The sequence below is a fragment of the Mugil cephalus genome, chromosome 5 (genome assembly GCF_022458985.1).
Source record: "Mugil cephalus isolate CIBA_MC_2020 chromosome 5, CIBA_Mcephalus_1.1, whole genome shotgun sequence".
NCBI classification, from domain to species: Eukaryota; Metazoa; Chordata; class Actinopteri; order Mugiliformes; family Mugilidae; genus Mugil; species Mugil cephalus.
This window is the reverse complement of record NC_061774.1, coordinates 3,516,884-3,532,502: the sequence shown is the minus strand read 5'-3', so window position 1 is coordinate 3,532,502 and position 15,619 is coordinate 3,516,884. Positions and strand designations below refer to the sequence as shown.

Sequence of the window (15,619 nt, the reverse complement as noted above, 5' to 3'; positions counted from 1 at the left end):
ATTGTTGTGTGGTCCAACTTTCTTTTTGTTGATTCCCGTGTTATTTCAAGCACCAGTGACCAGCCGAGGCCCTTGGCTGGGCAGGCAGACATGTATTCAGCAGTTAATCTGACGGAGCATCTCGGTGCTATGTGTATTGGAGAGTCCTATTGTTTTCCTCTATAGATTAGCCGCACAAGCACCTCACATAATCGAAAGGCTATAGACAGACTGTCATTGCTTTACACTCCACTAAGAGACTACTAGCACAAAGATTCAATAAAAGTCGCCCAGCAAAATGTTTTTGAACAATATATTTACTTCCATTAAATAAAACACAATAGTTTTTTTGGATGTTGGAAAAAAAAACATAATTCCGTACCAAATAGTATACACAGAGCAAAAACCAAATAATTTGTCGCAGGAACATTTTTGATGCGTCTTTTTTTCCTTTTTTTTTTTTAAATCCAGAATTGCTATTCTAAATCGATATTCACACAGACATTAATAATAAATTTATAATATGTTAGAAACACACAACTGGTGCGTTTTAGTATGTACATTCCCTTTTGTTTGCAAGCAAAACATGATTCCTTTTTAGGGTTTTTTTTTTCTTCCACATGCGTTGATAAATTGAACCTTGAGAAGACTGGAGGGTTATAGCGCATTCGCCTCGACAAACAGGAGATGATGATTCAAATATATATATACAACCTTTTTTTTTTCAGTCAACAATCAACGTCCAAAAATCCACCAGAAAAGTAAACCCTCGTGACGATGAAAGGGAATCAGGCCTTCAGCTGAGGCGCAGGGTGAAGCAGGCCCGGACTCATCATCAAAGGGGAATAAACCTAAAAACTCCCGTTTCAGTTTGACTCCGGCTTGGAGCTGAGCTTTGTTTCAGTGGTTCAGTCTTCTAGTGCCCTTTTTGAAAAAAAGAAAAAAAAAATGAAAAAGTAGTTGTAGTAGTCTCTTGTTCCTGTGGCCGGCTGTTTCTGATTACCCACACACTGCAAAAAATGACCACCATGGCAAGCCATTTTGGTGTAATCACCCTCAAAATCACATTTTTGCCCTAGAATAAATGAAAACTAACACACTAACAGTTTGGGTTAGGACGGTCTCACGTGTTTCTTGATATATTTGAGATTATTTTTTATGAAACAGTTGGCTGTGTCTCAAGGTAGAAGTCGGAATAATGGCCATCTAATATCAAGAAACTGCCATGTGGCCAATAAATGTTCTGAAACGCGTTCAAACGATTCAAAAGATCTCAACGCCAAATTTCTTTAACTCCGATTAGAGGAAAAATATCACTTCAAGAATCACTGCTAGCCTCTAACATCTTGATATGATGGTTATTTTTTGCAGTGCAGGTAGGTATTAGACGGGTCTGTCCACGGCGTATTGGCAGGCGCTCAGATTAGTGGCCGGATTCTGCACACTGGCGTATCCAAAACTCGAGTGCTGCTTGGCTTTCAGTCTCAGGCTGGCCAGGCTGGAGTTACAAGTGTCCCTGTACACATAAGGAGGAGTCGGAGGCGCGTAGGGACACGCCGGCGTGGGCACCCCCGAGTTGAGAGACGGGTTGCTGAGGTTGTTCAAGTTATTGAGGCTGTTGAGGCTGGAGCCGGGCACACCGGTGACCGCCGATGGTACCATGCTGGAAGTCATGGAGGATATGGAGTTTGGCGGCGAGAACATGGTCTGCGAGGATAAGGGGTTGACATTCATGGAGTTGAAGAAGGGGAAGCTTTTGGTGGATAAAGAGGCGGATGTGAGCCCCTTGGCGGCCCAGTTGTTGTACGTGTAGCTGGGGTACATGTCGTCGTAGGGCTGCATGAGTCCATTGAACTGCGGACCGAAGCCGTTTTTGCAAAGCTCGGCTTGCTGGTTTCTTTCCCGTTTCCTCCACTTGGCTCGCCGGTTCTTAAACCAAACCTGGAGCAAAGAAAATGTAAAAGGTTAGCTTCTGTTTTTTTTTCTCGCAATAACAATTTTGGGTTGAGTATTATATTTTATTATCTTCTGCATGTTTTTTTATAATATTATTTTTAAACGAGTATTTTGTTACATTTAATGAATCAAGCAGATTTCATTTTTCTTTTCTGTGCAGACGATTCCCCTTTGTTTTCCTCTTTATCTGAGGCAGAATACACACCGCGGTCTCACTGGACCATCTTAATGTGGAGAGGATGTGTATTCCTCTGCACGCTTCCACAAACAAGCTGACCTTAATCACACAACGCCAAAGCGACAATCGCAAAATACAAGCTTTGCACCTCTTTCACACGAACAGGGGAACACGACTGGTATCTGTCACCGACTAATGTCAACAACCTCAACTGTTAACAACGTTATTAGGGTTTAATTACACTTAATAGGCAAATAGAAAATAGTTCTTGACGTGTTTTTGTTTGTTTGTTTTTTAAGAAAAAGAAAGAAAGAAATTACAGACATGCTTAAAAATGTCTGAAAACTACGATTTGATTATTTTGCATTGTGTGCTGGGAATTCTAATGATGTTTGATCTAATGGATAAACACCAGCCCACAGTAATTAAATTGAGTTTTCGCCGGTAGTATATTTAAACAAGACTCTGGTTATTTGTTTCCCAGTTAAAAACTGTGTCTTACTTTATTTAAAATGAAATCTCAGCCGTGCGTAAAGTTCTCCGTATGCGCACAAGTATGTTAAAAGTATTAGATGTTTACAGAAAAGCCGGACCAATTGGCACAGATTACACGACAGTGTTGCCTACGCACCAACTGTTTTTGTTTCCACCCAAGAGAATACTCACCCTGACTCGGGCCTCTGTGAGGTTGGTCCACACGGCTATCTCCTCCCTTGTGCTCATGTCCGGATAGCGATTCCGCTGGAAAGTGGCCTCCAGTTCCTGCAGCTGCTGGCTGGTGAAGTGAGTCCTCTGCCGCCGCTGCCTCTTCTTTTTGGAGGGATCATCCGAGGAGTCGTCGTTTTTATTCTGAATCTTCTCTTTTTCTGTGAAGAGGAAAAGAGACATTCAGTTTTAGGCGAATTGCACAATCTGCGCAAAAACAAACAATCCATGTAATATTCTGTGATTTACAAAATAACTCCTGCTTATTTAAAACCGTGAGCTCTTTTATTTTTCTGAAGTTTTACTTTACGTCGATACTGGTAATAATATAAAACCCTGGCTTATTTTAGTTGACACAAGTCAAGCGTCTGTTTCATTTACACAACAGAGAACTTTTCAGTGCAACACCACACACAGGCCACACAAATGATCTGATGACAGCTACACGCGCGTATTTGCATGCATGTAAAACTCCCCATTATTGATGAGAGCCGTCTATTGTTTGATATCAAGATGACATCCGCGGAGTCTTGCTGAGAACATCTGTACTCCGGGAGGTTCTTACCGACAGACTCCGGGCTTGATGTGTCCGACACAGTGTGCACCTCTAACCGGTGTTTAGAGTCCACAGAGCGCTGCAGCGGCTGCAAACTAGAAGCCATCGCCAGAGCCGTGTGGTGTGTGGAGGCAAGTTTACTCCCTGTTAGGTGATGGTGGTCTATGTTTAATGGATCCCTCATAGAGTTCATCGGTGAAAGATCGCACAGCCTCTAGTGCAGGAAGGATATGTGTAAAGTCCGACTGCGGAATGTGTTCAGCTCTCCAAAAAACGCACGACAGCTCGGTCCCTCTTGCGGTTGAGACAAAGCCCTCTTTCTGTTTAATCTGGAAAATGTTTTAAAATAGGCCATCGAGTTTTGCCATAGCATCGATGGAAATCAGCGGCTACCTCGGCTGACTATCAGAGTGACAAGGACAGGTAGTTGATATTAGATCCAGAGGCATACACGCACTACACCGCTCACTGTTCATTTCAGCTGTTGCCTGCGCACTGCCTATCCAACTGCGCCTCTCTCCAGACCTCCACGTCACCATGTTGCGCCCGCCCATACTCGCTGACAGGCACATCCATGTGGATATGACGGTGTGCCCGACCAACCGGAGCTTGCAGAAACGAGATATGCCTGCCAGTGTGTTTATGCCGGGGCTGTCGCTTATTTTTTTCTCTCTTCCAAATAAAAGCATGTAAAGAGAGATGGGACGCACGGTGTACCCGCGGCGCTCCGAGGTGCCGTTGCGCAGCAGCTCAAGACCAAATAAAAATGAAAATAACACCGTTTGGCCTCATTTTATGAAATAGGTCCAGTGGCCCAGTAAAACTATTGATACCCAAGTTGAGCTGCATGCTCACACTCTCTGTCGCTGCAGTTTACTCTGGGACTCAGTGTGGATAAAGAAAGCCACCGGGCGGATTGTATTAAAAGAAAATACATTCACACCGAATATCAAGCACAGCCACCATAAGGATCCTGTGGAACGACAAACAACTGTAACTTCAAAAAGAGGACTGTATTGGCCTGGTTCAAAACTGTCTGTGCGCACTTGTCAACTGACGCTAACTGCCAGACATGCACAGTATGTTAAAAAGAACACATGTGCCACTCGTGCAGTGCATAAGGGCGTGATGCACAGTGGTGATGAATTGTGAGTGGCATGTATTCATTCATAGGCAGCTGAAACACAAGTAAGGGGCGATAAAGGCCCCCGCAAAATAAATCTGTTCATTTAGGGAGATGCGCGTTGCGCAGTTCTGTTTTATGTTCCAAAAACGTGAGCCGACTGACCTTAATTGGTTAACATCCACTACACCTCTACATTCATGCTTTACGCACGTTATCCGTCATACTAGTTGTCAAATTAGGCGATCCCCTCGACCTTCCCGGAGTTAATGTCCACATATCCTTTAAATCAACCTCGCCGGTGCCACACAAGTTAACCACGCAGACTCAGTTTGTCGACGACGGATTTCTTTATCTGGGTGCTTAACTGGATCTCTCCCCACTTTGCGTTTTGGACCCCACGGTCGTTCTCACTCGTGTGCTGTTTCTTAAAAAAGACTCTCATTTGTCTAAGAATTTCTGAAGGTTTTTTTTTTAATGAGTTCGAGCTGACACGGCAGCCATGTCTCCCTTTTTTCTTCATCTGATTTCCAAAAGATTGTGATGCATCGAGGCAAAGTAAACAGGCGTAATCAAACAAACGCGACTTTAATTTTCAGGGTGGGAGGTGGTGGTGGCGGGGGAGAAATGTCAGCTGGCTAACAGGTGACTGAAGTGATGGACGGGCTGTAAGGAGATGAGCAACATGCGCGCCAATTTAGCCAGGCGAGTTTCTTCTCCTTCATCATCACCATTATCATCATAAAAGGCGCAACCTCCACGTGGCCAGGCGGGCGACCATTCAGCCAACACATATAAAGTTGGCGGAGTTAAAAAGTTACTGGGCTAATCCCGTGAAAGCCCCTGATATATAAATACCAGCAGACCAAAGGCCCTATATGCTACACACACGTGTATGTTCTTCATATAGTAGAGCTGCAGATCTCGGTGGCTATCAGAGTGCGTATGTTAAACCGCCTTTATGATTATGAACGCAAATAATCACACTTAGGGCGTTGAAACGTCCCTGAAACGCAATGTAGAAGACAGCACTGCTGCAAACACTAGGCTAATAAAAAAATAATAATAATACAAATAATGCTTAGTTAAAAATAGCAGGACTAAAATCCTGTTTCGTGTCCTATTTTATGCCCAACAGCGAACAGTCTGTTGCTCCTTTTTTCCCTCTCCCTTCCAGGCGTGTTGTAATACTAAACTTGAAGTGGATTATCGGTTTCCTCTTCATTTCTACCTTCTGAATGCTTTATCTCTCTTCTGCGGATTACTGCGTGCAATAGGCCTCCACCATAGAGGGCCATTAATTAGCAATTCAGTCAATATAGGGGGAGACGACAGGGCTTTTTACATAGGATTAAGGAGACATCAGATTCCTCTATTAGTATATTCCTCCTCACGAATGGGCTTTCATTATACATTTGGCTTTCCCCGGAGTCAATCCACCAAGCGCTGCATACATTGCAGGGAAAAAAACAGTTGATGTATGTCTATATATGTGGACATCACTCCCCCTTTGTTTTTTATTTTTAGTATTATTATTATTCATTAATAGTTCACAGCCATGAAGACCCATTAATGTGGACTGAATGAAACCGAATGAGAAATACTGGTTATTCGTTTAGGGTTCCTAACAAGACCTGATATCATTCCGAACTACATCACAGAATAATTAATAAATCCTAGGCTTTGTTAGGCAGGATTGTAGCGCTGCTTTAGTGGATTCTGTTTTGGAAGTCACTATTGAATAAATCAGAACATATTTAAGGAGCACAAACAATTTATTTGTTGGACCATATTACAGGCGGTCTAAACCTAGCTTATAATAAAATGTGGCCATCTTTTTTTTAATTGTATGATTTAAGCGCAGAGCGGTCATCCTTATCAAAATCCTTGCAGGATGCTGTCTGCTGTCTGCCTGCTTCTCCTACAGCACTGACGCCGTCCATTCTACATTCAACCGCCAGGTGTCCCTCGAAGACAGCGAACAAACTCATTCCACCGTCAACTTCTCTACTCTGACGATCAAAGAGGCCAAAATGTCTAAATAGATTTTTGAGATGTAGTGTAATTCAGTTCCAAAAAATACACTCCTTTTTATACCGAATTGTTCATGTTAAAGTCAAATTTAGTGAACATACTGTAACACTTTCAGTAAAAACCGAAGTGTTTGCTATATTTTATCGAGTAATCATGATTTTTTTTCTGTAATTAAAATAGTTGTCTAAATGCTTTAGTCACGCTTCTGTGACGGAAGTGAGATTTTAATATTACAGTATCAGCATCCCTGTATGCTGCCCCACATCCAAAAAGGTGTATTATTAATTTAAGTACATTTGCCAAATGATGCTGATATTGTCAGGTATCTCCTTATTTTTGAGCTCATTTTTTTACGCAGTACCGTATCTTTGAATACATAAATAATCTACAAATAAAATATATGCTGCACGAGCCAATTCACGCATCTTAAATTCGGGGATTAAACGCATGAATATTTTTATTATCGCCTTATGCTCGTTTAAAGTTAAGGATTTTGTTAAATCTCACCTTATGCACATTATGTTTCCAGAACATAATTCATTCTGTTATTCCTGTTAAATAAAAATAAACCATACTGAAGCGTGCGTGGATCAGATACTCACCTATTTGCGCACAGGTGGTGGCCAGTTTGCGGCAGTGAGAGTCCATTATGGCAATTTAAAACTGCTTCTGTGAAAAAAAAGACAAAAGAACCACAATTAGCCTTTAAATCAGGAAAATAAACGTCAACGCTGGAGCCAGTGATTTAGGAGTCTGCAGAAGACCAAAAAGAACTTTGATGTGCACAAAGCACAAAATATTGGTCGTTTAATTTTGAGGAAAGTATCTGAAATGAATACAACATTAAAATTAACGTGTTGTATGTGAGCAGGTCAATGACAAAATAAAAAATAAAAAGAAGAGAAATCCGACCAAAACAGCAGAGTTCCAACCACTTTGAGTGCTTGGACCCCTAAATATAAAAATGAGATGTGCACAGTAAGGATAAAACACAAAACTTCTTTCTGTGATGAACACGTAATTCTGCCAAAAAATCATAAATTTAACGCCTTATTATTCTTGATTTCAGACAAAAAATCATTTTAATTCCAACACCAATATACATCTCGCTAACTTATTCTTATTTCTGTTGTTGCAGTGCGTAAAACCCATCGTGTTTTGTATGTGCCGATTTGGTGTCTCTGTGCAGCCTGCAGCAGTTGGAAGTGGAGTGATTCCGTAGTAAAATCATGGGATTAGAGTCTGATTGAGATGTCTGTCGGTGGGATATTACAAAATTCATTATCGCAGCCCTCATACTACCTCGATATGAAGTTACACAGATGGGGTTTTATTAGTCCAGGCTCACACTGTTTGCTTATGATAATTCAAGTCGGGGGGAATTTGCATGCAGTCATGCTGTTAACCATTTTCCTCAGTTCTTCTCTTCACCTGCTCTACATCATCTGCGAGTTTTTTTTTCTCTCTCTCTTTAATTCAGAAGATGCAGATATTGGAGGTTAAGTTTTTACATGACGTGTACCTGCACAACCTTTCTTCTCATACCTCCTCTGCTATATCCCCGCTGCAAAATGAAATAGTGCAGGTCAGGCGGAGAGGTGGGAGGTTATTGCATGATGCTCCGTGTTATCTAATCAGAGAGATTTAATGAGAGGTTCCCTCCTATATGTCAGCCTGCCTGGCTACGCCGCGGCCTCTGAAGACAGACCCCATTTTATTTGTTCATTTTTGTATTTCATTTTGTTAAAAAATATATATATATAAATAAATTTCTATGAGCACATTTGCCGTACTTATGAAAATATTTCGTGTATTTTTCCTTTTCTTTTAATTTATGTTTTAAATACTTGTCTCGAATGAATTCAAATGCAATGCAGGCTTTTCCTAAAAATACAATAATAAAAAAGAAAATGACCAATTTAACGAGGATAAATATATGAAAAAAAGTGAAAAATATTATATTATTATATTATTGTTCTATTATTGTTCTATTTATATATAATCGTAAATACCACCGGGCTCAATAATAATAACAATAATAATAATAATAATAATAATAATAATATAATAAACTTTGACAACACAAATTTGTGTATTTTATTTCTTTTTTAAATCAGCTGACCTGTAGGAGCGGTTTAAAATACCTCTATCAGTATTATGATTACTTTTAGTATTAATCTCGTTCATCCATTCATTCTCACTCCACGGACCCTCTCTGCTCTCACCACCAACAGTGGATATGAATCAGTGACTCACATGGCATCGCGCCCAGCGCAGACAGAAAGCTGGCATCAACTCGCACTGTCTTTACTTCTGAAATCAACATAGTGGAGCATGAGACTGCAGCCTTTACCGGGAGATGAATCGACTGACCTCCCCATATGGCCGCGTATTAATTAAAGGCGTGAGACCGCGTGCTTTGCCTCTTCTTTCTCCGCCACTTTCCATATATATGTATAAATGCATCGAAACACACCGGTTAACTCATTATTTTTATTAATGGAACTGATTTGTTTACCTGCAGGTGTGGGCCTGTGTGTATTTCATTTTCATAACCAAAACGACGCTTAAATGCACTTCCCTTTTTATTATTTTCTCAAGATATTCACAATGAGACAATATTGTCTTTTTTTAAAAGAATAAAATAAAATAAAATAAAATAAAATAAAATAAAATAAATCCTCACACTCCATCATGCTTAACGATGCACCATTATCATCCACCGACCTGTAAGGGCGAACTCTGCCCTTACATCACTTCATGCTCCTTTATGTTACAGCCACGGCTTTGAAACGCGCAGAGCGAGCAAAAAAACGCGAGGTGGAACAAATTCCTCCACTTGCATTAACTCACATCTCTCTCTTTTTTCTTTTTTTTTACTCCTCTACTGCACTTACCAGTTGTAGACACCGGTGGGATGGTTTCCCCCGCCGTTTTATTCTAGGGTGAAGAGATAAATTCCACCGTCCAAAACTCACTCACAGACGCCAGTAGCTGCGGGTACAGCGGAAAAAGGCAAACAAATTCAAGGTCCAGTAACTCTGAAGTCTAAGTTTCTTTCCGGAAATGCGAGCGTTGCATGGACGTGCTCCCCGGCTATGTATCCAAATAAAAAAAGAGAGAGAGGGGGGAGACGCGGCGCTACTTTTTAGGATTGTTTGGGTTTACGCGCGTAAATAACCATCTATTTACAGCGTGAGGAGAAACGGCGAAGGAGGCGCTTTCATCTGAATCTCCCCTTGGTTCGTCCTCTTCTGTCTTCCTCAACTTTTTCCCCCCTTGAAAGACGCTCCAAGAGTGGCGCAATTTTTCCAGCTTTTGAGCTCAGAGAGGGACCCTGCGTGCGCCCGTGCGCGCGTGTGAGTGTGTGCGCGCGCGGTTTTAAAGGGGTGTGTTTGTGTATGCGCCCGTCTCTACCAGAGGGAAACTCGGAGCCTCTCAACTCTCGGCACCAATCAAAAAAAAAAAAAAAAAAATGTAGTGGCACCTTTAAAAAGCACACGTTAGAATAAAGAAGAGGAGTGAAGCAGCCCTCTCCTCCGCTTTTCCTGAAACTGTGCCCGCATGCAAAACATATAATGGCTGCTTAAATCCAACCTGCTATTTACAACAAGCAACCTAACTGCTTATTATCCGCACTGTGCACGTGCAAAATAAACAATAGTCACAACCACAAATGTGTTACTTAATCCACTGACAGACAGTCCATTTAAAAACTCTGGTAATCGCTAAAATTACTCAAAATAATACTCCAATACTTTGCTCCCTGCGAACCTTATAATTTCACATATTTGCGAAAAAAATAAAATTTTGAAGAGGTGCACAGCAAACAGAAAAGTATTTAAATTGATGCATTATGCTCTTCCAGGGCCAGACAGAGCGCTATCGTGTTGCGGATTTATGTGCAGATGAAGTGAACAGCTGGCTCGGATGCAAATGTTCTTTATAGATCCGTTTCGTTGGATACAGACTGATTTTTTCCCCCATTCGCATCTTAAGTGAGGCGAGCAGACCGGACGTAGGCCCGCATTCCCCGCGCCTAATCCTTCTTTTACATTTTTAGTCATACTCCCATTAAAGCGGTAATTAATGCGCCCGTCCACACGGGAATTTCCAGGCAAAAGGAGGGGGGGAAGCTGAAGCGCATCATCTACACCACCATCCCTGGGCAAAATTTGTGAGGAATCCAACCGCATAAGTACTTAGTGCAGCCTTATATGGATGTATAAAGGAATAATAATAATGAGAAGAAGGTTGTAATATTAACATTTTATGCTTGATTCTGGTCTATGTATTTATTATTGAAGACGTTAAATAAAGGGGTTTAGCTATGAGAAATCCCACAGTCTTCCACAAAGGCCCAAGTTTAAATATTTTATTAATTCTTCCTTCTTCCTAAACACACATGCAGACTGAGTGTGATAGGTCAAATGCAAACCAATATGAGAGAAATAAATAAAATGCGCATATTTGCCCCCCTAAAAAAGAACAAACAAACAGCTCCATCCTTCACAATTTGACCTGTGCGCTTTAATATTAGATGTTGTGATATGGCTCAAAAAGACGCCGCATAAAATGCAAGCAAACGACCCCGAAGTCGGCGCAGAAGACATCAGCCCTGCATCATGTACATCTTCAAATCACGCCCCGCCTGCGTGGAGAGGAAAAAAAGAGGGTGAGCTGAGTCTGGAGAGCCGCGGTGGTTCGGCTATATTCTGCTCTTACCTTCTTATACAAAGAGAGAGAGAAAGCGAGAGAAAGGGGGAAAAAAACTGTGAAGAGCCTCCTTTTTCTCACGCAGAAAGGTGCAGAGGAATGCCTGAAGTTCAGAGAAAGCTGGCGGGTATGAAATCTTTCGCCTCGGGGGCAAACTGGCGGCTTCTTTTCATTTCAAGCGCTTATCGATTCTCCGTTGTCATCTTTGGCGACGCAGAAGGACACTTGAAAGAATTTCTGATGGGGCTGTGATGTGAGAAACGGGGGTGACCTGCTCCGCTGATGCTCTCTCCTGATTCTTAACGAGCACATCAGCCCGCCGGTGTCAGTGTACTTGGACATTTCAACTTTTCCTCCTCCTGCATACTGGAGAGGATTCTTAAAACACACTTTCCGGCTTTTGCGTGTGTCAGCGCGCATCCAAGCCTCCACTTTAAAAGAGGAGAGGTGATCAGACTGCCCAGCCAGGCAGCCACACAAAACATGGGGACATGATAGTTTTGCTTTATATATATATATATATTTATATATATTAAAAAAAAAAAAATAGAAATAGAGAAATTTTTTTTTTTTTTTTCAGATTTCCCCCCACTAGGGGGTCTGCTTATTTACGCACTCTGACGAGAGTGTGCACCTGATGCGATGCACAAAACGCAACACGTCTCGCCTGAACCAGTTGTTAGTGTGTGCGGCCTTATTTAAAGAGACTAAACAAACCTTGATCCTTGTTAAATGATGCACATGTTCATTAACCACCTATGCAATCTCTGCAGAATATGACACACTGTAATTAATAATGACATCGGTGAAATTCTGGGCCCAGATTGCGCTTGTGAAAAGTGAAATTAAGCCCCACGGAATCCCACAGGATTCACAATAAATGTTTCACTCCTTTTTCTTCAACCTTTGTGTCCTCTTTACTGCAAATTGGTCCAATTAAAAACAAATCAGTAGTCTGTCTCTAATCCCTCACACCCTGATTGTTGAAATTATTCCCGTATTGTTTCATTAAAAGTGTATTATTTTCCCACAAAACATATACAAATACAGTACGTATGAGTATATATGACTGCCTCCAATGGGAAGCTTGACTAATGCAGATGTGAAGTGGTTCCATTATTCAGGGCTTCTCCTCGCCTGAGAAACCAGCCTGATTTTGTTTTTTTCTTTTCTTTCTCGGATTTAGCCTCAAACCACATGTGATTGTCGCCTGTGTTCTGTCTGGCCAACACTCTGTGGCCATGTAATAAAAATTTAAGTCAAATTGGTGTTTCCAAAGCCACAAATCTTTAAACAAATCAGTTTATGCACTGCTAATATGTTAAAGTGATGGAATTTATTTTTATTAGGGGGTGGTGGGGTTGTGACTTCTCTGCACTTGAAAGGGGGATGAACAAAAAGAAAGCAAAGAGCTGGAGAAGAAGAGCTAGGGGAAAGGGAAGACAGAACGCTAGATGAGACTTTCTCCTCCCGAGACAAAAATATCCTGTGTGTATTTCCATTTGTCAAGTATCACTCCAAGAACGTTATTAGCGAAAAAGCTGCCTGTAAATTAACCAAATTAAAAGGGTGGCTCTTTGATAGCTCTTGAGCTTGTTGAGCGGCTTTATGCCTGATCCGTACTATTCCAGCTCTGTCACAGTACCAAAGGGAGATGAGCTACACCAACGCTAAGCACTCCAACTCAGCAACATGGCTTGTGGTTTAGAGCGTAATACACAAGGCCAGTAAATGACTTACATGTTAGGCTACCCTCACTCCTCCCGTCATGCCCAGCTAACATGGTGTATATTTAAAAAGTACTCAGCTCTTCGTCTTTGTCTTCTTCTGTAATTATCCTATCCTCGGCTTCCAAAGAAAATGCGTAGCTGATGTCATTGTGGTTTTGGGCCCCCGACTGCTCTAATATTAATCCCATGCATGAAGCAGCTTCAAATGAACAAGGATTACTTTGAATTAAACTCTGGTCCGTGTTTTTATGTGAACACATTAACTCCTGTCATTGCTGGTCAGTCAGACAAGGCTGTCTCCATTCCTCTTGACTTTGGACATGACACGACTCTGGTCAGGCATGATTAAAAATGTCCCCGAGACCAGGACAGCATTCATTACGCTGACAGTCCCAGACAGACAGCAGTGCAGCTCTTTATGGCGGGGAAAGTAATAGTCGGTGCATGCATAAACACATGTGGCCTCAGCCTTAATCACAGGTGCGAGCTGGCCAATAAATTGCTCAAGCAGGTCTCTGATCAATTACATGAAAAATCAATGGGAAGCTGCCACTAACCTGCCTGAGGGGAAACCGGCCAAGAATGAAATTGGTGTGATAAAATGACTATGATGCCTCCCACCCCGTCAATAACATGTAAAACAGTTCGGCTACATGCTAACTCTCCTGTCAGCAGAGCTGAGGTGCACCCAAAGGTCACAACTGGAATCAGTTTAGGTCTAATTGGTCCACTGTGGCAGAGAAAGAGGGCATCAGGAGAGGGAGGCAAAAGAGCTGGATACTAGAGTCTGATCAGAGGTTGGATGAAACGTGTATAACGAACGCAGTTAATAAAGTGTAGAATAGAAATGGGAAGAACGGACAGATGGACTCCAGTCTTTTCACCTTTTTCTAGCTTTGACACCAGCTTTTCAATGTTAGCGTTAGCGTAGTACAGCTGTGGCTGATAATTCTAGGTCATAGGATCATCAAAATGAAAGGAATGTGGATATCCACTTTAAATAGTTGAAATACATATTGTGAGGATGTGTCAGTGGCAGTTTATTTTAAAAATGCTGATAAATCCTGTAAGTGCAATCACACAACCTGATTATTATGCGATCTATTTTTGAATCTTAACTTCCCGATTAAATGATCGTATAAACAGCAAACACAAAAGGCAGCCTGGAATCATTTAATGTCATGTGCTATTGTCCAAAGCCATTGTATGTTGTGATGAACAGGTAAATTGATAAGTTTGCCTGTTTTAATTTGATTCAATTTAACATGTAAACACTAAACACCAAACTCTAACAAAAGTTGACCAGCGATTTTTGGGTTCTCCAAATTGTTGTTTTTGTCAGTGGAGTTTGGTTTGAAGAGAACGATGTAATGTCCAAATTACCCGGAAAAGGTAGTGTAAGGTACAGCAGTGCCAATATTCAACATGTTACATATAGTGTACACTTGTAGAGGCCCTGCGATAGACTGCTGACCTGTCCAGGGTATCTATCCACCAGTTCACTCCTTAGCTTCTGTAGTGGTGCTGACCACCCTAAGTACCTCATACAACCCCACTGCACAGAGACCAAATTATCCCTTCAAAATGCACTGACATACCAAGAGATTGGGGCATGTTGACGAAATGGGACTTAAGTGGCATGCTAGCTTCATTCAATTCCATGATATCACGTAGGAATGGGATAGCACGGAAATAATGCAATCCAGTTTGCATTAAAGCTACGATCATGTTCCAAATCTCCTGTTAAGACAAGTCTGGTTGATGGTCATTGATGATGATCACTGACGTTTAATTATTTGGAGACAGAAACGAGCTAATCAGAGCGTTCCATAAGCTGATGTTTGGATAAAACTAAAACATTCCTACAGCAATGACACACCAATGTGAGAACAAATTTGGCCAAAAAATGCTGATGCACTCACAAAGCTTTATGTGTTCCTGGAGAAATTAGATCATTTTAATTGGCATGATCCTTCACTAAACAAGGCAAACTAAAACAAGACACGCCAGCTATGATTGATGAGATCAAACATTGTCTGTGATATGAACAGGTGTGATATTGTAGTACATAGAGTTTAAGAACCTAAAAACACCATCACAGAGGGTTTGAAAATGTAAGGAGAAATATAGAAGCAAGAAAGAAAGGGGAATACACTGCATATAAAAAATAGTGATGAGAAAAAAATATAAAGGATATAAAGGAGAAATTAAAAGTATAGATTACCCACAGGTGAGTTTTTAAATTGGAAGATGCAGATTAAAAAGCAAAATCTCCCAATGGCAAAGATATAAAACGAGAAATGAAATTGCTAGAGACAGAGAGGGGAGGTAGCTGGATACGACACGGCTAATCTGAAATCAGGATGCCAGTCCCATGTCATGTGTTCTGATTAGTTCCAGCGTTTCACGCTCGCCTCTGCTTTTCATGGAGGCACATCTCTTGGCTGCACACACTGTGCGCGAGAGCACAGCGTGTCACCACGACTCCACAGCCGACCCGATGCAGTCGCTACAAGTGACACATGAGATCCTTAAAGATGACGCAGGGTCAACATCCACTTGTGCTATGTTGCACATGTCAGAGTCACATCCCAAACATCATAGACTCTGGAACTGTGGCTCATTTTGAGAAACACCATTGC

The 15,619-nt window shown here is 41.5% G+C and overlaps 1 protein-coding gene across 3 annotated transcripts in view; it reads right to left on the bottom strand.

Annotated features, from left to right (window-relative positions):
- Positions 1-278: 278 nt before the first annotated feature.
- pitx2 (paired-like homeodomain 2) overlaps positions 279-15,619 on the bottom strand; it is a 45,944-nt gene continuing 30,603 nt past the window's right edge. Inside the window, exons 1-4 of one of the 3 annotated variants that reach the window (XM_047585959.1) lie at positions 9,429-9,859; positions 7,134-7,200; positions 2,780-2,979; positions 279-1,920 (exon numbers count right to left, since the gene is read on the bottom strand). In XM_047585959.1, the coding sequence (XP_047441915.1) occupies positions 1,363-1,920; positions 2,780-2,979; positions 7,134-7,179 (804 nt within the window). In that variant the 5' untranslated portion in view covers positions 7,180-7,200; positions 9,429-9,859 and the 3' untranslated portion in view covers positions 279-1,362. Of the gene's footprint in view, positions 1,921-2,779; positions 2,980-3,383; positions 3,887-7,133; positions 7,201-9,428; positions 9,860-15,619 lie in introns of those variants that run through there. The other 2 variants (XM_047585960.1, XM_047585958.1) reach the window with 2 other exon arrangements.